This window comes from Nerophis lumbriciformis, linkage group LG07 (genome assembly GCF_033978685.3).
Source record: "Nerophis lumbriciformis linkage group LG07, RoL_Nlum_v2.1, whole genome shotgun sequence".
In the NCBI taxonomy this organism is placed as follows: domain Eukaryota; kingdom Metazoa; phylum Chordata; class Actinopteri; order Syngnathiformes; family Syngnathidae; genus Nerophis; species Nerophis lumbriciformis.
In genome coordinates, this window is record NC_084554.2 from 30,275,001 (window position 1) to 30,300,200 (window position 25,200).

Genomic DNA, 25,200 nt, shown 5'->3' on the forward strand with positions numbered 1-25,200 from the left:
ATGGTTTAATTTAATTTCAATAAAATTGATTCCAATCTGATATGCGATCCTTATTCAACCTGATTCAAAATATATTTATAATTTTCCAAAATCAATTTTTACATGAATATTTGTACATATTTTTTAGGAATACGTTTTTATAATTTCATTATAATTTTAATACTAAATAATAAATTGTGCAAAATGTTTTGAATAAAGAATTGTGTTATATTTTTGTTTTGCAAGGTTTTACTTGTAATGGTAATAAACTCTGTTTCACATCTCATCAAACGTGTATGATGATTAGGAGTGTGAAAATGGAAAAGACAACTAAGGGTATTTTGGGATGATGTGAGTGGGGAAAACTCTTGAGTTGGTGCTCTGACCAAAAAACAGCACCCTTCTCCTTTCATGTTCTTGCAGCATCTATCCATTCATTCACAGACGTGTCACTCCATGCGTTGCTACGCTCAGTCTGCCAAACTGTCAGCAAAGCTGAATTTTATTTATTTATTTATTTTTTTGCCATTGAATGCTACACAGGACACAAAGAGTGTCCGCCAGACAGCTGCAGTGTGTTCTGCTTTCAGAGTTCCTCCTTCATCCGTCTCCTCCGCCATCCTTCTTCCCCGCCGTCTGTCTACGACCCCGGCAAGGCGCTAGACAGCTGCGAGTGGAAGCAGATGGCGGGTTTTGAGGGAAAGATATGGGAATCAGAATGAGACGGATAAACACGCAACAAAAACATAGGCAGACATGTTTTTTCTTCTTCTTTATCTTCTACTGCAGACTGACTGTACAGTAAGTGGTCACAATGGTGTCAAAAAAGATAGGTTTTCGATTTAATCGCGATTCTTATTTGTAAAGATTCTTAAACGATTAAAAAAAATAAATTGATTAAATATATATATACATTTTTACGTTAGGTCGGAAAAAACACAGAGGCTATTTAATCCCTACAAGCCTGTTTCACAGGTTTCACTGCACTTCAGGGGATGTTATATAAAATAAATAAAATATTTTATAAAATCCCCTGAAGAGCAGGGATATATATATATATATATATATATATATATATATATATATATATATATATATATATACAAACCCCGTTTCCATATGAGTTGGGAAATTGTGTTAGATGTAAATTTAAACGGAATACAATGATTTGCAAATCCTTTTCAACCCATATTCAATTGAATGCACTACAAAGACAAGATATTTGATGTTCAAACTCATAAACTTTATTTTTTTTTTGCAAATAATTAACTTAGAATTTCATGGCTGCAACACGTGCCAAAGTAGTTGGGAAAGGGCATGTTCACCACTGTGTTACATGGCCTTTCCTTTTAACAACACTCAGTAAACGTTTGGGAACTGAGGAGACACATTTTTTAAGCTTCTCAGGTGGAATTCTTTCCCATTCTTGCTTGATGTACAGCTTAAGTGGTTCAACAGTCCGGAGGTCTCAGTTGTGGTATTTTAGGCCACACATTTTCAATGGGAGGCAGGTCTGGACTACTGGCAGGCCAGTCTAGTACCCACACTCTTTTACTATGAAGCCACGTTGATGTAACACTTCGCTTGGCATAGTCTTGCTGAAATAAGCAGGGGCGTCCATGGTAACGTTGCTTGGATGGCAACATATGTTGCTCCAAAACCTGTATGTACCTTTCAGCATTACTGGCGCCTTCACAGATGTGTAAGTTACCCATGTCTTGGGCACTAATACACCCCCATACCGTCACAGATGCTGGCTTTTCAACTTTGTGCCTATAACAATCCGAATGGTTCTTTTCCTCTTTGGTCTGGAGGACACAACGTCCACAGTTTCCAAAAACAATTTGAAATGTGGACTCGTCAGACCACAGAACACTTTTCCACTTTGTATCAGTCCATCTTAGATGAGCTCAGACCGAGCGAAGCCAACGGCGTTTCTGGGTGTTGTTGATAAACGGTTTTCGCCTTGCATAGGAGAGTTTTAACTTGCACTTACAGATGTAGCAACCAACTGTAGTTACTGAAAGTGGGTTTCTGAAGTGTTCCTGAGCCCATGTGGTGATATCCTTTACACACTGATGTCGCTTGTTGATGCAGTACAGCCTGAGGGATCAAAGGTCACGGGCTTAGCTGCTTACGTGCAGTGATTTCTCCAGATTTTCTGAACCCTTTGATGATATTACGGACCGTAGATGGTGAAATCCCTAAATTCCTTGCAATAGCTAGTTGAGAAAGGTTTTTCTTAAACTGTTCAACAATTTGCTCATGCATTTGTTGAACAAGTGGTGACCCTCGCCCCATCCTTGTTTGTGAATGACTGAGCATTTTATGGAATCTACTTTTATACCCAATCATGGCACCCACCTGTTCCCAATTTGCTTGTTCACCTGTGGGATGTTCCAAATAAGTGTTTGATGAGCATTCCTCAACTTTATCAGTATTTATTGCCACCTTTCCCAACTTCTTTGTCACGTGTTGCTGGCATCAAATTCTAAAGTTAATGAATTTGCAAAAAAAAAAAAATGTTTATCAGTTTGAACATCAAATATGTTGTCTTTGTAGCATATTCAACTGAATATGGGTTGAAAATGATTTGCAAATCATTGTATTCCGTTTATATTTACATCTAACCCAATTTCCCAACTCATATGGAAATGGGGTTTGTATATATTTATATATATATGTATGTATATATATATATATATATATATATATATATATATATATATATATATATATATATGTATATATATATATATATATATATATATATATACGTATGTATGTATGTATGTATATTAAACGGAGCCAAGCGCTTGGTTTAACGCCATTTTCCCCTCGCTTCCTGGCGTGCGTTTAAGAGCGCAGTGCTGTGTTTAGATGGAGACAGGTGTGGACAATAAATGGAGACAGCGAAGGACAAAACTATTTGATGTTGCTTTTATTTACTCAATACAGCGTTCATCAGCTGCTGTGACTGAGAGTTAATGACGTGAGGAAACATGCAGCAGGTGATGTGTCGTGAACGTTGTCACAACTTGTTTATAAAATATTTACTTTGTTTACTGGGATGATCACTCATCCTTTATTTAATTGCAAACTGTATCAGTGTTTAAATAACATCAGTACTCGCTTAAATGTGTTGTCATCATTGAATTGAACGAAGCCTGGAAACATGCACCTGGGAATAGGTTGATTGGCAACATTTAAATTGGCCCTAGTGTGTGAATGGGAGTGTGAATGTTGTCTGTCTATCTGTGTTGGTCCTGCGATGAGGTGGCGACTTTTCCAGGGTGTACACCGCCTTCCGCCCGAATGCAGCTGAGATAGGCTCCAGCACCCCCCGCCACCCCGAAAGGGACAAGCGGTAGAAAATGGATTGATAGATGTATGTATGTATGTCTGTATGTATATATATACAGTGTATATATATATATATATATATATATATATATATATATATATATATATATATATATATATATTTACATTCCTCGAGTGCTTTTCTAGTTTAGTATAATATTGATAGTAACATTTCTACTTTTTCTGATTACAGTATGCTTTTTTGCTTTTTTTTTTAAACTTCCACAGCTTTTTTTTAGTTTTCCTATTAAGTTGTAGTTTTAAAATGAGCCGCAAGCTGATTGAAAATCATCTTGCGGCTTGCAAAGGTTTCACACTTTTGACAACACTGGCTTATGCAGTGCTGAAAGTAAGAAAGGGGGAAATAAAAGAAATAGTGTTAAAAGAGAGGTTTTGTCCTGGCCTTGTACCCGTGTTAGTCAAGGCCCAGTTATAACTCAGGATGACCCATTGACTCTTGTATCTCATAAAGCTACCCTATATACTAAAACCTATATGGCATTTAGAGCATTGTGACCTTAGGAACTCCCATTGAGGCTAATGGACGCTGGAAAACAAAAGGACAAACAGAGTTTTATGGCATTAAAAATTGAAAACAAGCCGGTCTGTTGGTCTAATGTCAAGGATAATGTTGTGTGTGATGTCCACTTCTCCATCCATTACATCCTTCACGCACATACAGGCTTGTTTTCATCTGTTGACTTGGCTCTGCTTGCAGGTTATTTCCTCCAGACGTTGTTCCCGCCCTCCCAGCGCTACTACCAGGGTTGCATGCAAGCGATCATGGTGGATGACCAGCCGACCGATCTGCACGCTGTGGAAAAAGGCTCACTGGGAGCGTTCGAGAACGTCAGCCTGGACATGTGTGCCATCATAGATAGGTAGGACCACTCATTACTCTTACACAAACTTTAACATTGTTGTGTCCAATGGGTGAACATTTTGATAAGATGTGCCTGTTCAAATGTGCTATTTTGTTACTGCAATCAAACCAAAAATACTGTATTAATACCAATTATAGGAAGATACTCTACCCTTAAAAATGTATTCACACAGCTTTTCTTCCTAACACTCAAACACACTGGTGGCCTGGAGAGATGTGGAAAGCCAATAAAAGAATGTGTTTAAAAGGTTGGAGTAAGTTGGCAACTAGTGGAGTTAAGTTAAGGTAATTCAATGATCAATGGAGCAGCAGCCGAGCGGATAACAAATATGATATACAGTACAGGCCAAAAGTTTGGACACACCTCATTCAATGCGTTTTCTTTATTTTCATGAGTATTTACGTTGTAGATTGTCACTGAAGGCATCAAAACTATGAATGAACACATGTAGAGTTATGTACTTAACAAAAAAAGGTGAAATAACTGAAAACATTTTTGTATTCCAGTTTCTTCAAAATAGCCACCCTTTGCTGTGATTACTGCTTTGCACACTCTTGGCATTCTCTCGATGAGCTGTAAGAGGTAGTCACCTGAAATGGCTTTCACTTCACAGGTGTCATAATTTTGATGCCTTCAGTGACAATCTACAATGTAAATAGTCATGATATTACAGAAAACGCAATGAAATGAGAAGGTGTGTCCAAACGTTTGGCCTGTACTGTAAATGTTATTGCAGTGAAGAGATTATTTTGACCTGTTATTTCATAAAAACATACACAGTGGGACCTCAACTTAAGAGTGTTTTGAGATAAGAGTTGTCTGCCGACTAATTTCTATGCTTTAAGTTGCAAGCAAAACCTTGAGTTACAAGCATCAGATTGTAACCTTGAGTTACAAGCATTAGATGCTGCAGCAAATTCCCTGTAAGATCCGCCCAAAACTAAACTAAACTAGTATATAGCTAGATATTGACATACCTTTTGTCTTCCAAGCATGGCAAGGAAGAGAGGGTGTGTAAAGGACAGCGCTGAGAAGAAGAAGTGGATGATATTCATCGCATTAAAGAAAGAAATCATTGAAAAACATGGCTGAGTGTGTAGCGTAACACTGCTCGTCTGCACCACAATGACACAGAATGAGTTGATGATGCCAGCTAAGGATGTAACAATAATATCTAAATGGCAGACATTTATCCATGAAAATATGAAAAAAACTGCTGATGGTGTGTTTGACGGGGCAGCAGCTCGAAGGAGATACCCTAGAAGCTAAATGCTTTACAAATATTATGACATCACTTTACTTCATAGAATAATTTTGTATTGTTTTTCGAACCATATGTTTTTTTTTTTATCTAAAAGGTGTTTTTTTCTATTTAAAAGGCATGTTGCATAGTATCATTGTGTTTTAGAGGACGGCAAGCACTGATTAAATTGATTTCAATTAATATCAATGGGATACATTGATTTGAGATACAAGTGTTTTAAGGTAAGAGCTCCATCACAGAACCAATTAAGCACGTAAGCACTGTTTTCAAGAAGAGGGGTCGTCTAAAATCTAGGTCGATTTTGTAAATCCGAATTTTTTGTGAGGGAATTTTGCCTATCATTCATAAGCGCTCTAAAACATCCAAAACCTCCATCAATGTTTTACATACACGCTGTCAGTGTGTTGTAGTAATAGGCACATTCATATTAACATGTTATGTTTACTGCAGCTGCAAGCTGTGGCCAGAAGGTCTTAGGTGCCTCAAGGGGCGGTAACCCTCGAACACCCTGGTGGACAGCGGTGGTCAGGGAAGCCGTCCGACTGAAGAAGGAGTCCTACCGGGGTATGTTATCGCAGGGGACTCCAGAGGCAGTTGCAAGGTACCGACAGGCTCGAAAGGCAGCGGCCGTGGCTGTGGACGAGGCTAAGCAGAGGGTGTGGGAGCAGTTCAGGGAATCCATGGAGAAGGACTATCGGGCGGCACCAAAGCTGTTCTGGAAGACCATACGGCACCTTAGGAGGGGGAAGCAGGGAACCATCCAAGCTGTTTACCGCAAGGATGGGACTCTGCTGACTTCAAGTGAGGAAGTCGTAGGGCGTTGGAAAGAGCACTTTGATGAACTCCTGAACCCAACTACATCAGACACACCCTCTCTGACAGGAGCGGAGCCTGAGGATGAAGGGGGATCGACGTCGATCTCTCGGAGTGAAGTCACTAAGGTAGTTAGACAACTCCACAGTGGCAGAGCTCCGGGGATTGAAGAGATCTGTCCAGAAATGCTGAAGGCTCTGGGTGTTGAGGGGCTGTCTTGGTTGATACGCCTTTTCAACATTGCGTGGAAGTCTGGGACAGTGCCGAGGTTGTGGCAGACTGGGGTGGTGGTTCCCCTATTCAAGAAGGGGGACCAGAGGGTGTGTGCTATCTACAGGGGTATCACACTACTCAGCCTCCCTGGGAAAGTTTACACCAAGGTACTGGAAAGGAGGGTCCGGCCGATAGTCGAACCTCAGATTCAAGAGGAGCAATGTGGATTCCGTCCTGGTCGTGGAACAACTGACCAGCTCTTTACTCTTGCGAGAATCCTGGAGAAGGCCTGGGAGTATGCCTATCCAGTCTACATGTGCTTTGTTTTTTTTTATGAATCAATTTAAGTGGACCCCGACTTAAACAAGTTGAAAAACGTATTCGGGTGTTACCATTTTGTGGTCAATTGTACGGAATATGTATTGCACTGTGCAATCTACTAAAAAAAGTGTCAATTAATCAATCAATCAATCAATTGTGGATTTGGAGAAGGCGTATGACCGGGTCCCCCGGGAGATCCTGTGGAAAGTGCTGAGGGAGTACGGAGTGAGGGGAACCCTGCGGAGGGCCATCCAATCTCTGTACAACCAAAGCGAGAGTTGTGTCCGGGTGCTTGGATGTAAGTCGGATCCGTTTCCAGTGAGGGTTGGTCTCCGCCAGGGCTGCTCTCTGTCACCTATCCTGTTTGTGATTTTCATGGACAGGATTTCTAGGCAGAGTCGTGACCATGGCGGAGAGGGTATACGTCTCGGGGGGCTAGAGGTTGCGTCACTGCTGTTTGCAGATGAAGTGGTCCTGATGGCACCTTCGGTTTGTGACCTTCAGCTCTCACTGGACCGGTTCGCAGCCGAGTGTTCAGCGGCTGGAATGAGGATCAGCATCTCCATGGTTCTCAGCAGGAAACCGATGGTTTGTACAGTCCAGGTAGAGAACGAGACTCTGTCCCAGGTGGAGGAGTTTAAGTATCTCGAGGTCTTGTTCACGAGTGAGGGAAAGATCAGCCGGAAAATCGGAGCAGCCTGGTCAGTATTGCATTCTCTCTGCCGCACTGTTGTGACGAAACGAGAGCTGAGCCAGAAGGCAAAGCTCTCGGTCTACCGAGCTATCTACATTCCTACTCTCAACTATGGTCATGAAGTGTGGGTCATGACCGAAAGAATAAGATCGCGGATACAAGCGGCCGAAATTAGTTTCCTCAGAAGGGTGGCTGGCATCTCCAATAGAGATAGGGTGAGAAGTTCAGTCACCGAGAGAGACTCGGAGTAGAGCCGCTGCTCCTTCGCTTTGAAAGGAGCCAGCTTAGGTGGTTCGGGCATCTCGTTCGGATGCCTCACGAGCGTCTCCCGAGGGAGGTCCTCGTTGCACGTTCCACTGGGAGGAGACCCCATGATAGGCCAAGGACCAGATGGGGGGATTACATCTCCTCTCTGGCCTGGGAACGCTTCGGGATCTGGGGTTCTCTGCTAGAGCTGTTGTCCCTGTGACCGGATTCCGGATAAGCGGTTGAAGATGGATCGATGGATGGATGTTATCTTTACGTATTTTGCTCATTTTAAGCATACGTGTGTTAATTTCACAGAATCCGCTTTTTCCTTCAACAACACTACACTACTAATCATGACAGACTTCATGAGAGACATCAAATACTACTTTGGGCCAAATTATGGTCCAGAACCTTATTTTTTTGAGCCTGAAAATACAGAGGATGAGCTACAAGTTTTAGATACTGTGTGCTAAACAGATCCAACTCTAGTTAAACACGTGCAGCAATATCGCCAAGTGGTAAAAACAAGAAATACAAACCACAAACATAACAAAACAATCACTTACTGTACAGTGTCTGCTCTCAATGGGATGCCGACTGATGGATTGTTCATATCTTCCCCTTTAGATTAAGAATAATTCACATTCCTTCCGCAAGTAAACAAAAAAAGTGCATATTTTCATGTCTTTCTCGCCATCCCCGGGTGTATGTTGGATGTCAAAGTTTACCAACTTCTTGGTTTGTTGCCTCAACCTTCTACTATCCAGGTGAGAGGCATGATTTATAAACTAGAATGAACTTTCACCAGCTCAGAGGTGAGACCGCAGCCTACCAGTTCAATATGTCAAAATAGCAGCACAAGCTAGTTAACTCTGTGATCACAGCGCAGCTAGTTGTCTATGTTAAGGCTTATTATAACAATTTCGCTAACTCTCGGTTAATATTCAGGTCAAGAAATGTAAATGGAGTATTTTTGCCGTTTTTTTAATGTTTTTAGAGGACTTATTCCCATTACTTGCATTGTTAGCCACCTCATACTTGTTGTATTATACGACTTAGAGTGCATTAAAAAAACAAAAAAAAACATGAGTTCTCATCTTACATTGGGATTGTGAATGATAGGCAAAATTCCCTAAAAAGTGCAGTTCTCCTTTAAAGCCTCATTTAGGAACTATCAGTTTTGGTTGATTTTTGCGGCGGCAGTGGATCAAAGCGGTAGTGTTTTGCCTGAAAGAAAGCACCTACATATTTTACTCAAACGTTCCGGTTTGCAGTCATCACATTGTTTTTTTCTTTATAAAGTACTTTTGAGGTTTTTGCGGGGCTGGTCGTGTCAGTGTGGAACTGCGAACCATCAAGCTGGTAGATATTTATTGCTACCACACAAATTTCCAATCGCTAACATTAGCATTATCATTTTGGATAATTTCAGGAACAGAGCCAAGGCAGTATCTGTCTGAAATCCTTCCTCGTCTTTAAGCTCACACCAGTGAATGAAAGCGGGGCCAATGTTGATCCTTGACTCTCCTTTTATCCGGGTAGCCTCCCTTTTCTTCTTTTTGTCTCCTTAGACAAAACTTTTCGTTTCTTTGGTTGTTTTGCAGCTTCTGCTATTATAGCAGTAATTGCATATAGGCGTTGGCATTGACTTCCGTCTTTTTAACGAATGGGTAAAGGGAAGTGACGTATGCCGTAAAACAGCCACCCTCCTCCAAGTTGCCTAGTGCCAGTGAAAGTGATGCAGCCCCCCCTTAGGCCATGACAGAGGTGTCATTCAACTAGTTGTAGGTCGATGTATCATCACAAAAAGTACGAAAGTATTTTATGAAAGTTGAAACGTTTCTTAGTGCTGTTTTAACATCAGAGTGGGGGAAATTGGCATTCTTGAAAAGATTTGTCATTTTTTGATTTTCTGTGATACTGTGAATGTGTCCTTAATTGTGGCCTAGTGGTTAGAGTGTCCCCCCTGAGATCGGTAGGTTGTGAGTTCAAACCCCGGCCGAGTCATACCAAAGACTATAAAAATGGGACCCATTACCTCCCTGCTTGGCACTCAGCATCAAGGGTTGGAATTGGGGGTTAAATCGCCAAAGATGATTCCCGGGCGCGGCCACCGCTGCTGCCCACTGCTCCCCTCACCTCCCAGGGGGTGATCAAGGGTGATGGGTCAAATGCAGAGAATAATTTTGCCACACCTAGTGTGTGTGTGACAATCATTGGTACTTTAACTTTAACGTTAAGTGCGACAAAGGCAAGGAGAATGAATGGGGAGTGTGTGACCCTTGTAATAAGCTAACAAAAGATCTAAAAACTTTTTATGTACAGTGTTTATTTCTGCATGAACCGATTTCTCAAGCCTGCAAATTATTCTTTTTTTTTAAAAATAATGTTTTGCGGCTAAAATGATGTATAAAGCAAACTATAACCTGTTACCCAAGAATGTACAGCAATTATTCTCAACAAAAGAGGGGAAATATAACCTGAGAGGAAAATCTAATTTAAAACATTTGTATGCTTGTACCACACTTAAAACCTTTAGCATATTTGTATGTGGAATTAAATTATGGAATGGATTAACCAAAGAAATCAAACAAAGCACCAATATGATTCAGTATAAGAGACGGTTCAAACTACAAGTGTTCACAAAGTACACAGAACAAGAATTATGATGAACATCCTGAACTCTTTTATTTTCTTTTTTTTTCATTGAGACAAAGATTATTTATGTATTTAATATTTGTTTGCTTACTATGGTATATTATTTATTTATTATTTGTTCACTGTTCTGTTACAGAGAACAAGGAAATTTAATACAATTGCTATGGTATGAAAAGGGGTAGGATTAAATAAGCTCTGCTTCTTTCTACTCCTTTTCCGACGTGCTGTAATGAAACAACTGGAATTGTGTGATGCATTACATTGTATCGTATGCATGTTCGAAATAAACTAGAACTGAACTGAACTGAGGGGGCAAAATGTCTGTTTTGATAGTGAAGGTTGCAGACCTCTAACAATGTAGCAGTTCAACCTGGTTTAACCTCCACAAGTTACGACTCTTGTCCGCGAGTAAATAACGGTCCAAAGACAGTCTTGCTGGTGTTGAACATAAAGAAACTCGAGAATCGCGCCGCGAGGGTGAAACAAAACAAGAGGGCCAAAATTAAGAGCTAACCTTGTGCTGATCGGTGCAGTATTTCCCCTCCGGTGATTTGTTTTCAAGTGAAGCTTGTCGATAACGTAGCCCAGGCAGTCAGCAAAGACTCGGACACTAACTGCTGCCGCTTGATTCACATCAATTTTGTCCTCACTTGAAGAGGTCAGGTTTTGTTGGGGTACTTAAGTGTAAATCACAATGTTGGGGTTGCGTGAAACAACAGTTTAAAGGCATTACTTCTCTGCAACCACATGCCAGCTTTTGGTAAACTGACTTTGGAAAAAAAAACATCATTAAATGTCCACATTATTTTTTGTTTGTAGTATTGCTCTTGTCTTTGTGAGGTCCTGCAGTCCTGGTGGTGGATCGGGTTCCGCCATGGAAGATGATTGAGTGGACTGCGACTGTAGAACTAATCAGAACGCCTTTGAAGGCAGCTCAATAGCGCTGTCTGGCCCAAGTTTGATCAATGCCGCTCCACTGTGGGAATTAGTGGGTGACGCAAACGTCACACCCACGACAAATTCCCTCATCCTCACCCTCACTATATCCTTCAGTAGCATGGTGTGGGAAAGTATCAGAACAAATGTTTCAGACTTTTATGTGCTTTCACATTCTCTATGTTCTTATCCCATGCTGTACTTTTTATATTCTGCACCTTACTTTTTATATCTTTTACATCCTCTACTTACTTTTTATAGGCAGGATATAAAATAATAAATCTAAGCCTGGTTACAGATTGTTAATTATATATCTATCAATATGTCACTCTAAAACCTAAAACAAAACCTCCTTGTGTCTCCTTAAAAGCACAAAACAAAAAAAAATGGCTGATTTGGAACCCAAACCCAAAAAATTCTACTAATAATATTTTGGGCCAATGACCTGTTTTAGAATCAGAATCAAAATCAGAAATACTTTAATAATCCCAAAGGGAAAATAAGAAAAACTAATTCATTCTAGGCCCCGTTTACACTAAGGTTATTCAGGGTAAATCCCACCTAACCTTATCCTTGTCGACACACAACAATGCCACCGTTTAAGACCCCCTCCCCCCCTCCGTCCGCCGGTGCAACGCGACCTAATACGCATGCGCGGAAAATGCGCACGTCATAGTTGCTTTGTGTGCAAGTTCTTAAATTTAACTTATCTGAACAATATCCAGTGTTGTGGTATTTCAATTAACTGGAATCCAGTGTGCTGTGGGGCCCTTTTGTAGTGAATCACACCTGAGCTATCATATATTAATCCAATCTTTAATAAACACGTGAAAGTACACAATATGACAAAGGATATTTTACAACAATCAATCTAGGGATCTAGATATCTGGTCAGGACACTCCTCACTATTTTGCCTTCACCTTCATTGTCCATTCGTTTTTGGTGACTTTATAATACTCTGGACCTAGACGTTGAGTCCACAACATACATGGCGGACAATAACTGATACAGTCTGCTTTGCAAGTCCAAAAGCATTCGCCGTTAGTCTTCCCTCGATGGCCAGGTAATACAAAGCACACGCTACCTTTTCTATCACATCCACGGGAGCCCGCATTCTCGTTGTCTCTCCTTCGACAAATGGACAAGGTTTTTCGGTAAGTAGAATCACCGCTGACCTGGACATTTGAAAGTTCTCTTGCCGTCTGAGAAGTGTTGTATCCGAAATAGCTGTAATTACTTTCTCTTAAGGTATTCATGTGTGATTTCCACAAGCGTCTGTACATGTAGAACAGGGGTGCTCATTACGTCGATCGTGAGCTACCGGTCGATCTCGGAGGGTGTGTCAGTCGATCACCAGCCAGGCATTAAAAAAATAGTCCTAAAATGAGCGATCATAAATCTTCACTATGACATCACTTTCGTCACTTGATTGACATTCACGGCACCCGAGGGTCTTCTGAGATGACGCTGGCTGCTGCCAGCTCATTAAAATTACCGACTGGAAGGCGAGAAACACTTTATTTCAACAGACTCTGGCGCCGTACCTGTCGTCAAAACTCCAAAGACCGACTGCACAGTTGCACAGTTGCGCTAACAAAACGAGTTTCAGAAAGCTGGCGTGCGCAAGCTACGGAGTTTGCCGACAATGTATTTCTTGTAAAGTGTATACAAAGGAGTACGGAAGCTGGACAAATAAGATGCCAAAAACCAACCACTTTCATGTGGTATTGGACAGAAAGGAGGACTTTTTTCTCCTCCATTCGAAAATGCGGACGTTTTTAGCTCCACTGTCTGATTCCAATCAATGCAAGTCATCAGAATCAGGTAATACATCAACTTATATTCTTGTCTTCATGAAAGAAAGGAATCTATATGTGTTAAACATGCTTGTATTATCTTTAAACACCTTTAACTTATTAACAATATTAACTATATGTGTTAAACATGCCTGCATTATCTTTAAACACCTTTAACTTATTAACAATATTGACTATATGTGTTAAACATGCTTGTATTATCATTAAACACCTTTAACTTGTTAACAATATTAACTATATGTGTTAAACATGCTTGTATTATCTTTAAACACCTTTAACTTATTAATAATATTAACTATATGTATTAAACATGCTTGTATTATCATTAAACACATTTAACTTGTTAACAATATTAATTATATGTATTAAACATGCTTGCATTATCTTTAAACACCTTTAACTTGTTAACAATATTAACTATATGTATTAAACATGCTTGTATTATCATTAAACACCTTTAATTTATTAACAATATCAACTATATGTATTAAACATACTTGTATCATCATTAAACACCTTTAATGTATTAACAATATTAACTATGTGTTAAACATGATTGCATTATCATTAAACACCTTTAATTTATTAACAATATTAACTATATGTGTTAAACATGCTTGCATTATCATTAAACACCTTTAACTTATTAACAAAAACATATATTTCATAAATAAGTAAATATAAATAAGTAAATAAGTAAATATAAGGCTTCACGGTGGCAGAGGGGTTAGTGCGTCTGCCTCACAATACGAAGGTCCTGAGTAGTCTTGGGTTCAATCCCGGGCTCGGGATCTTTCTGTGTGGAGTTTGCATGTTCTCCCCGTGACTGCGTGGGTTCCCTCCGGGTACTCCGGCTTCCTCCCATCTCCAAAGACATGCACCTGGGGATAGGTTGATTGGCAACACTAAATTGGCCCTAGTGTGTGGATGTGAGTGTGAATGTTGTCTGTCTATCTGTGTTGGCCCTGCGATGAGGTGGCGACTTGTCCAGGGTGTACACCGCCTTCCGCCCGATTGTAGCTGAGATAGGCTCCAGCGCCCCCCGCGACCCCAAAGGGAATAAGCGGTAGAAAATGGATGGATGGATGGAAGTAAATATAAATTATATATATGAATGAGGTAGATCCCCACGACTTGATCAATTGAAAAGTAGCTCGCCTGCAGAAAAAGTGTGAGCACCCCTGATGTAGAAGAATGAGAAACACGGGCATGTCTGGATGACTCGCCTTCATCTTTCCAGTGGTTAGCTGTGGTTGTTATTAAGCTGGCTGTCTGACTGTTCTGACGTCACTTCTGTGTGGGGCGCGGTCTTTCTGACTTCACTTCATCTCGGAACTCAGTTTGTAAACAATCAATGAATCCTAAGAGCCGGAGATTCAAGAAATACACGGCGCACTTACCCGTGTAAAAAAAGGAGGGTTACCTTAAACGATAGTTTAGTGTGGCTGAAACGGGGCTTAGGCTAAATAATTATTCCTTTTAAGGGGTTAGTGTAGACATAGCCTAAACCTGGTCCAGAATGAGGCCAAGGGAAACAAAACTCATAGCCATAGCACACATAAACATGTGTGTAAGAGGGAACCATCAGAGAACACAAAGGACATTAAAGACATTAAAAAAGCAGAGCTGATGCAACCAGCCACTACCACACACCGCCACAAAAGTAAAACAACAACAAAAAACATATACACTGTTCCACGCCATCGTCTGCTGGGGTGGGGGGGAGCATGGCCAGAGACAGGAGCTGACCCAACAAAGCAACCAAGAGAGCCGACTCCACCCTCGGCCGTCCACCAACTCTCGGCCAGTGTCCAGTCCGCATGGATGAGCGAGGATACATATGTAGGACATAGGACATATGTTTTTTAAAAAACAAAAATCAATGTTTCATTAGTCAAGTTGAGTCAATTAAAAGTGTCTGAGTGACTGGAAAGAAAATGCTCCAACTTTTTCGCCACCAGCTGGTTTTTATGTATGACCCTCAACACCCCAAGATCTTTTTCAGACTTTTTTCAAAATGGAAACATTTTGCCTTATACTGGCATTAATCTTTATATTTCACTCATTGCTCTGTATTCTAATTTATTATATTATATTTATTTTCCGTTACTTTTTTTTTTTTAACCTGGGGGTCCGTACATTCTACACAAGTGTTGTCTTTAATTGAATGTGTTCTAACATGGTTATGATTTTATTTTGTTTCAGACATGTTTAACAAGTTATGTAATAGTAGGAAGAAGCAACATGAATATAAATGAGTATTCTTATCAAAATAATAATGATGTTATAATTTAATTATATTGAGTTAATATCTCATATTATTTTTCATTTTATTTATTTAATATATTTTTTTAATATTTTATGCATGCTACCGAAGTATGTTTTCCCCTGAAACAATTTGTTCTTTCTTCAGTGGCGTCAGCTTTTTTTACCCACAATGCCCGTCTCATATCCTGTTTTTATGTTGCACGCCCTGCTTTTATACGCCGCACTTTTATATGCAGCGCCATACTTTTACACGTCATTTTTGTCTTGTTTATTCCAAGCAAAGTCACAGAAGGATATTTTCTTGCCGCAGCTTGAGGGTTCTTATATCGTCTTTATGTGCCAACATAAACAAGTGGAAAGTCATGTTTTCTATACAGCAAACATTTTGCCGGTGCAGCGCACACACACACACACACACACACACACACACACACACACATATACTGGTTATCATTTTTGAATGGGGACCAAGTTTTTGATCATCACTTGTGGGGACCACCCTTTCTACAGGTTGTGAAGGCATAAAAAAAAAATAGGTAAAATGGTCACTGCCCAGTTAGCTCATACACGTCGTTAAAGGCCTACTGAAATGCGATTGTCTTATCTAAACGGGGATAGCAGGTCCATTCTATGTGTCATATTTTTGCTGAAAAGATTTAGTAGAGAACATCGACGATAAAGTTCGCAACTTTTGGTCGCTGAAAAAAAAGCCTTGCCTGTACCGGAAGTAGCAGACGATATGCGTGTGACGTCACAGGTTGTGGAGCTCCTCACATCTGCACATTGTTTACAATCATGGCCACCAGCAGCGAGAGCGATTCGGACCGAGAAAGCGACGATTTCCCCATTAATTTGAGCGAGGATGAAAGATTTGTGGATGAGGAAAGTGAGAGTGAAGGACTAGAGGGCAGTGGGAGCGATTCAGATAGGGAATATGCTGTGAGAGGCGGGTGGGACCTGATATTCAGCTGGGAATGACTAAAACAGTAAATAAACACAAGACATTTAGTCTATTAGCCACAACACAACCAGGCTTATATTCAATATGCCACAAATTAATCCCGCATAACAAACACCTCCCCCCTCCCGTCCTAATAACCCGCCAATACAACTCAAACACCTGCACAACACACTCAATCCCACAGCCCAAAGTACCGTTCACCTCCCCAAAGTTCATACAGCACATATATTTCCCCAAAGTTACGTACGTGACATGCACATAGCGGCACGCACGTACGGGCAAGCGATCAAATGTTTGGAAGCCGCAGCTGCATGCGTACTCACGGTACCGCGTCTGCGCATCCAACTCAAAGTCCTCCTGGTAAGAGTATCTGTTGTCCCAGTTCTCTACAGGCCAATGGTAAAGCTTGACTGTCATCTTTCGGGAATGTAAACAATGAAACACCGGCTGTGTTTGTGTTGCTGCAGCCGCCCGCAATACACCGCTTCCCACCTACAGCTTTCTTCTTTGCTGTCTCCATTGTTCATTGAACAAATTGCAAAAGATTCACCAACACAGATGTCCAGAATACTGTGGAATTTTGCGATGAAAACAGACGACTTAATAGCTGGCCACCATGCTGTCCCAAAATGTCCTCTACAATCCGTGACGTCATGCGCCGGCGTCATCATACCGAGACGTTTTCAGCAGGATATTTCGCGCAAAATTTAAAATTGCACTTTAGTAAGCTAACCCGGCCGTATTGGCATGTGTTGCAATGTTAAGGTTTCATCATTGATATATAAACTATCAGACTGCGTGGTCGGTAGTAGTGGGTTTCAGTAGGCCTTTAAATCTCTGGATTGATGAAGTTATGTGCTGATCATTCTTACTGGGGACCCTGGGGAAAAAGAGTTAATATGGTTCATGGGGACCAAATTTAAATAATTTTTCATAATTCACACAAATTTGTACGTGACTACTGAGGACCATTTCAAAAAAGTAAAAATTCAAATTAAATATGACATGATCCTCAGAATACAGCACTACAACTGTCTTCTTATAGGAAGTTTCACCACTTAAATGTTAAAGCAAATCCTGCATCTTCTGTGACATTACTGAAAACTGCTATTCAGCAGTAATGAAGTTGACTGCAACTCCAACTACCATATATAGAAGGATGGACAATTCTGAATGTGAATCATACTTTAAGGTTATAATGTTTTATAATCATGCTGTATGAAACTAACCAGTAAACATATTTTATGGGGCAAAGCTTAAAAATCTCTTAGGCATCTTCAGAATGGATCTGACTATCATTTAAAAAAGTTTCCCTTTAGGGGACCTGTTTTTTTGTCCCCATACCGTCAGAGGTCCCCTAAAGGTGACTGTGTAAACAGAGTGATGTCCCCATTAAGTAAGCAATGCCAGAACACACACACACACACACCACTCTCGTTCCACTTTGTGTAAGGTTTTGAAGCATTATGTGTTAAATGTGAGTTTTTAACGCTACCTGCAATCAGTGATCACTGTTCATATCATATTTTATATAACAATACATGCAATATTCACACAAAAGTCTGACAACAAGAAATTCCCCCTCTGCTGCAGATGTATGCCTAATCATTGCGAACATGGCGGCCGATGTAAACAGACGTGGGACACTTTCAGCTGCACCTGCGACGGAACAGGATACAGCGGTGCCACCTGTCACACTTGTAAGTGTGTGTTTCTTTGTGTGTGCTTGTGTTCGCTCGGTCATCCGCGTCGCCGCCATATGCATTCTCAGCCTTGTTTGTGCCTGTTTGAGTTAGCCTTTGTCTAATTAAAGCGCTCGGCCCCACAATTCTCAGAAGAGGAAGGCGTGAACTTTTAAAATGTGCAAGAGGCCAAACTGCCTCGCGCTGTTGGACTTTGGAAAGAGGCAAGAGCAAACAAGAACCCCACGTGACTTAAACCTTTGGAAATGCCATTTCACTTGCTTTAAGATCAAGTCTTGTCTGGTTACAACAAATTTGTAGTAATCAAAACAATATGTTTTTTGTGTTATTATGTTGTTTCATTCATTCATTTGTTCACTAATTTTTAGTTTGTTGTTGTTTTTAACAAATTTGACATTTACGTAAAGTACAGGCCAAAAGTTTGGACACACCTTCTCACTACAATCTTTATTTTCATGATTGTTTACCTTGTAGATTGTCACTGAAGGCAGACACCTGTGAAGTGAAAACCCTTTGAGGTGACTACCTCTTGAAGCTCATCGAGAGAATGCCAAAAGTGTGCAAAACAGTAATCAGAGCAAAGGGTGGCTATTTTGAAGAAACTAGAATATAAAACATCTTTTCAGTTATTTCACCTTTTTTTTTGTTAAGTACATAACTCCACATGTGTTCATTCATAGTTTTGATGCCTTCAGTGACAATCTACAATGTAAATAGTCATGAAAATAAAGAAAACGCATTGAATGAGAAGGTGTGTCCAAACTTTTGGCCTGTACTGTCGATCAGCTGTGTCCAAAGTGCGGCCCGTAGCTATTGTTTTAACAGCCCGCGACACTATCGTTAACATTCTAATATTAGCATATTAGCTTTTTTGCTAATTTTGCCGGTATACACCTCAGTGTCAATTAAACATTTTGTAGTACCTGTTAGCATGCTACCGTTATTATGTTTTTTTATAGCTAATTTTGTAGCAGTACACCTCAGTCATACAGTATCTATATACATTATTCATATGCTAACGTTACCGTGCTAGCATTTTTAAAAACTTTTTCAGGAACACACCTCAGAAAAAAATATTTTTGAACTTGATGCATGTTGCAGTTAGCATGTAAGCATGCGAACATTAGCATGTTAGACAGCTGTGTCCAAAGTGCGGCCCATATTTTTTTTTTAACTGCCCACGACACTATCGTTAACATTCTAATATTAGCATGATAGCTTTTTTTTGCTAATTTTGCAGGTGTACACCTCAGTGTCAATTAAGTATTTTGTAGTACCTGTTAGCATGCTACCGTTATTATGCTTTTTTTATTGCTAATTTTGTAGTTGTACACCTCTGTCATACAGTATCTATATACACTATTCATATGTGAACGTTACCATGTGAGCATTTTAAAAAACTTTTTCAGGAACACACCTCAGAAAAATTTATTTTTGTACTTGACGCATGTTGCAGTTAGCATTTAAGCATGCAAACATTAGCATGTCTCAGTGTCATATATATATCATTGTTTAATCGCCTCATCATTAAGGATGAGTAACTCACATTGGAACCGATACAGTACCAATTCCAGGTAGCTGGGAATCGGTACCATCACTCGACAGTAACAATTGTCAGTACTTTTGTACATTAGTAAATTTCTTAAATATTACAATCTTTTTTGATTTAACATTTAACACGTAGCTGACGATGTTAACTGTATAATGTATATAATGCATCATTTCAGTTTCCCCGCGCTGTATTTCTGTAGCCAGGAAGTAGTCTTTGCCATTGAGTTAAATGTGCCAGTCTTGTTTTTTGTTGAGCTCTACAAAGTGTTTATACTGTAAGTATTGTACCAAAAACACAAAAAAAAAATCACTATTTAGCATATCCATTATAAATTGTTATCGAGCAAACACATTTGAAAAGCAGATCCTTACTCCAAAGAACTTTCTTAGAAGCACAAATACATCAAAATAAGATAATGTTTGATTTTACGTGAATTGCTACCTGATAATTGGTATTTATAAAAGTACAAAAGTCAGTACCCATCCCTAGTCCCTACTTATAAATAAATAAATGATAAATGGGTTGTACTTGTATAGCGCTTTTCTACCTTCAAGGTACTCAAAGCGCTTTGACACTACTTCCACATTTACCCATTCACACACACATTCACACACTGATGGAGGGAGCTGCCATGCAAGGCGCTAACCAGCACCCATCAGGAGCAAGGGTGAAGTGTCTTGCTCAGGACACAACGGACATGACGAGGTTGGTACTAGGTGGGGATTGAACCAGGGACCCTCGGGTCGCGCACGGCCATTCTTCCACTGCGCCACGCCACTATTATTATTACTGCCTATGCATTTGATTAAATATTGTATGTACAATTTGACAGATAACTTGCTTTAAAATCCCAAGTCATGGAGAAATGTATTTATTTTTTGAAAACATGTTTAAAATATATATTTGTCGAATTTTAAGATAGTAATAAAGTTTAAAAGATATACAATTGCATGCAGTTCCTTTTTTTTCTGTCAAAATGGAAAGAACAAATGTATTTAGTGAGAAAAGATAAAGTACTTCATTGAGGCACATTATTATAGGGTTTCAAAAAATGATTTAATTAATTAACGCATGTTGCATTACGTTAAAGGGACTTGGGATGATTATAAGCATTATTAACACTTCATTGCAGTCTAGATAACATGTATTTGATATGCTTTGATGTAAATTTTGCTCCACAGTCACTTTTATTACCGACTTTCACACCCCACACTCTCCAAAAGTATCAGAATGTATCTTTTGAAAATGTAAACTACTTAAATATATATCTCAGAGATGATTTTTCCGGACATGGTCGAAAATAAACTTCATAAACAGTATATAAATCCACTCGGTCTCAACATTAGGTACACCTGCCCACTCTTCGATGCATAAAAAAAGTACACTGCTTGACGCTTGTCTGTGTTTAATATGCGCATGCCAAGTTTGAGACTTGACCCTACCTTTTTTTCGTGTTCAGAGGCATCCAACGCTGTGTGCAAGTTCACGCCAAAATGCATGAATCTTATCATTCGATGCCACATTTGTAAGTCAGAAAAGACGAAATCACCATATAGTGCATTCGAAAAGTTCACTTTTTCCACATTTTGTTATGTTGCAGCCTTATTCCAAAATGGAATAAATTAGTTTCTGTCCTCAAATTTCTACCCACGATAACCCATGAAAAGGTTTTTTGGCAGCTTTTTGCGAATGTATTAAATGTTAAAAAAAAATAAAAAATCACATGTACATAAGTATTCACAGCGTTTGCTCAATATTAGTATGTGATATTATATTAATTGAATTAGTTGATGCACATTTGGCAGAAACTACATCCTTAAGTCTTTTCTAATACAATGCCAACAAGCTTGACAGGTGTATGTCCTCCAATTAAACTGTAAGAACATCTTAAGGATGATTGGTTGAAACAAGATTTACCCTTTCGGGCGTCATGGCAAAGGCTGTGAATACTTAAGTGCATGTGTTTCTTAGTGGTTCATTTTAATGCATTTGCAAACATCTCTAAAAATAAAAAATCACGGTAACATTTTAGTGTGGGGAACATATTCACCATTACTTAGTTTCTTATTAACATGCACATTAGTAACATATTGGCTCTTAATTAGTCAATATTAAGTACTTATTAATGCCTTATTCTGCATGGCCTTATTATACAACCTGTAAGCCATTAACTAAGAGTCTTCCCTCAATTACTTCAGAATTATTGCTTATTAGTAACCTTAACCCTAACCCTTGTATGTTCCCCTAGTGTCCAAATAAGTCTAAATTAAGTATTTGTTACTTAGAATATGTTCCCCATACTAAAGTGTTACCAAAATCACATTATTGCCACTACGGGGTATTGTGTGTAGAATTTTGAGGACAAACAGGAATTTGTTCCATTTTGTAATAAGGCTGTAACATAAAATGTGGAACAAGTGAAGCGCTGTGAATACTTTCCTGATATCCTGTAGGACCCCTTAACAACTTTTACATTTTAGTTTGCATGCTATTAGAAACAATTATGTTTTGAAGTTGCAGGTGTGCTCCAGATGAAATATTACATACACTTCTATACTTAGTTGAGTTTACTGTTTTTAGTGTCGTGGTGTATCATTTAAGTTTTGTTGACAACTTACTGTAAAGTTCAATTGCTTTCTGGCAATGCAATGTAAGTGGTGTCATAAAAAAATCTGGTTCAAGGAGTTGAGAACTCAAGGATAACGAATAAGAACAGAAAGAAATCAAACCTAAACCATCATAAAGTATATATGTGGTGTATATAGGAGGAGGAAAAACATTGCCTCAATCATGAAGGTTTCACTCCAAGGAACTCTCCCACATCTCTTGTAATAACTCTTCCACTCATCCGCAACCTCCGTGTGTGTGTGCGTGTGTGTGTGGGTGTGTGTGAATGTGTATCATAACAACATATCATCAATATGTTGTCGTAAAGATTGCTCGACTGCGTGGGGCAAAAACAACACTTGACAAGGAGCTGCAGGGACGCCTGAAAATACTCAAAATTACCTCCTAAAAGAAAAGTGAAATGATGTCTGTGCTGCAGTACAGTAGTTATTCTGCCGTGGAAATACACCTAATTGCATGTTTCTCTGTTTCCTTCCCAGCTATCTACGAGCCGTCATGTGAAGCCTACAAGCACCTGGGCCGCTCCTCTGACACCTACTGGATTGACCCCGATGGCAGCGGGCCACTCGGCCCATTCAAAGTCAATTGCAACATGACAGGTTGGTCCTTCTGGTGCCTCGTAAGGGGAGGAAAATTCTCCCACTCCGATTGTAACCATCTATCGGGCATTTCATTTATGTCATTCATTTTGACACCGTGCCACACATCGCACCGTAGAGTATAGAAACCATCACAGGTGTGATATAGTGCCTATATTTGCTATTTATACTGTTTTGTGCTGCACCAAATTCTGGGCCCCCATACACAAGACACCTAAAGGGCCCCCCGTCCCACCCATCGCACTTGGTATGTTTAGAGTACATGCACTAAAAATATAATTATTGCATGGATTTGGTTGAAAACCATTTTTTTCTTTGCAAAAATCCATTACGTTTTTTTATTCAAAAAAAAAAGAAATTTGACAACATATCTATAACATATGTAGACTAGAAGAGGCAATTCCTGAAGGAATTATGTGTGAATGCTCAAATGCTGAAGTTGAACTGAAATGCTGACAGAATGTAGTATGAATGTAAGAATAGTTTGAATGTTGGAATGATTTGAATGTTGAAAAGTTGATGCTGAACTGAAATCCTAATGGAATGTAGGGTGAATGTAGAAAAGGTTTAATTGTTGAAATCATTTAAACGCTGACATGGTTTGAATGTTGGAATGGTTTGAATGTTGAAGACTTAGAATTTCCAGGAAAACCGGAATTTAGTTTGGAACTTGGTTAAGTGTTAGTTTGAATGTCCAGGATAAGAGGAATGTGTTAATGTTGGAATGGTTTGAATAGGTTGAAAAATGTAGGAATTGTGCAACTTGGAAACATTTCAGAGGGAACTTCCTGGAATTTTGGGAAAAGCGGGTTTTTTTTTCAAAATGATTTGGAGCATGAATATCCTGAATGAGCTGAATTGGTTGGTGTCGAAATTGTTTAAATCGGTCAAGAAATGTTGAATTAGTAACAGTTTTTATTTGAGAAATTCCTGGAATTTCGGGAAAACCGGGAATTTTTCTAGTTTCTTAACCAACTTGTTTTTTGTTCTGAATATAAGGAGTGTTTTGACGGTGGAGCGGTTGAAATGGGTTGAAAAGAGTAGTCGAACTTAAGGCTGGAAATAGGCTACCAAAAAACGTGAATTCCTGGAAATTTGTTGAATGTGGAAAAATGGTAGTTTGAATTTCTGAGATGAGTTGAATGTGTTAAAGGTGGAATGGTTTGAATCGGTTGAAAAATGAGGGAATTGTGGACATTTTAAAAATGTCCCATTGATTTCAATGGGAATTTCAGAAAAAATTGGGAATTTCAGGAAAAATGGTAAAAAAAAAAATCTTGAATGGTCTGAATGAGTTGAAATGGTTGGTGTTTAAATTTTTTAAATCGGTCGAGAAATGTTGAAGTAACATGTTAAATTGAGAAATGGTATTACGGAATTCCTGGAATTTCGAGAAAACCGGGAACTTTGTTCTTTTTCCTAATTAAGCGGAATGTTTTGACGATGGAACGGTTGAATTGGGTTGAAAAATGTGGGAGGAGTAGTCGCCAGAAAAAAACGGTGGAAATAGGGCTTTGGAAAATCAGGAATCCTGGAAAATCCTGGATTTTTTTTTTACTTGGAAAAAGAGTAGTTTACATTTCCAGAATGGTGGAATGTGTTGAAGGTGGAATGGTTTGAATAGGTTGAAAAATGTGGAAATGGTGGAAGTGTGAAAAATGGCCAATTAATTTTGAATGTGAAAAATGTCCCGAAAAACCTGGAATTCTGGGAAATCTTAAATGTTTTGGAATGTGTCAAAGGAAAGCCTGCAATACCCAAATAGGCTGAACAGTTTGAAGTTGCAGCGGTCTGAATCGGGTGAAAAATGTGGAAGGTAGAGCACGCCAAAATCTGGAGAAGATGAAGTAGTTAATAAATAGATGAATTTTGGTGTAGAAAATCATGCTTTGGAGCATTCACACAATAACGCCTCTAAATAATTAGTTTTTCTTTAGAAAAAAATAAGTGTTCTTTTTTTTTTTTTTTTTAAAGTGCCAAAAAATTCAATATGAAGTGGCCAGAATGTGTCAATGACTAAAAATATGTAAATTGCTCTTAAAGAGGAACTGCATTATTTTTTGGGAATTTTGCTTATCATACAAAGCCGTTTTTATTTCTTATTTGTAATAATCGCTACTTGGATCAATCCATTCTGCCTCTTAATCACTTTAAAAATGCATCCAAAAAATGCCAACGACACTTAATTTACGTTCGGTAACCTGTATAATAACCGACCGCATTTTCTCCTACTTAATTTCCGCCAGTCCCACCAGACAAACCAATTCGCTTGTTCATAGATGTATTATAAAACTCCT

At 39.2% G+C, this 25,200-nt stretch overlaps 1 protein-coding gene across 3 annotated transcripts in view; it reads left to right on the forward strand.

The window, feature by feature from the left end:
- Positions 1 to 25,200, forward strand: part of cntnap2a (contactin associated protein 2a) — a 766,983-nt gene that overhangs the window by 432,618 nt on the left and 309,165 nt on the right. For all 3 annotated transcript variants that reach the window (XM_061965507.1, XM_061965508.1, XM_061965509.1), the window contains 3 exons: positions 4,061 to 4,223; positions 18,015 to 18,121; positions 22,784 to 22,903. In XM_061965507.1, the coding sequence (XP_061821491.1) occupies positions 4,061 to 4,223; positions 18,015 to 18,121; positions 22,784 to 22,903 (390 nt within the window). The remainder of the gene's footprint in view (positions 1 to 4,060; positions 4,224 to 18,014; positions 18,122 to 22,783; positions 22,904 to 25,200) is intronic.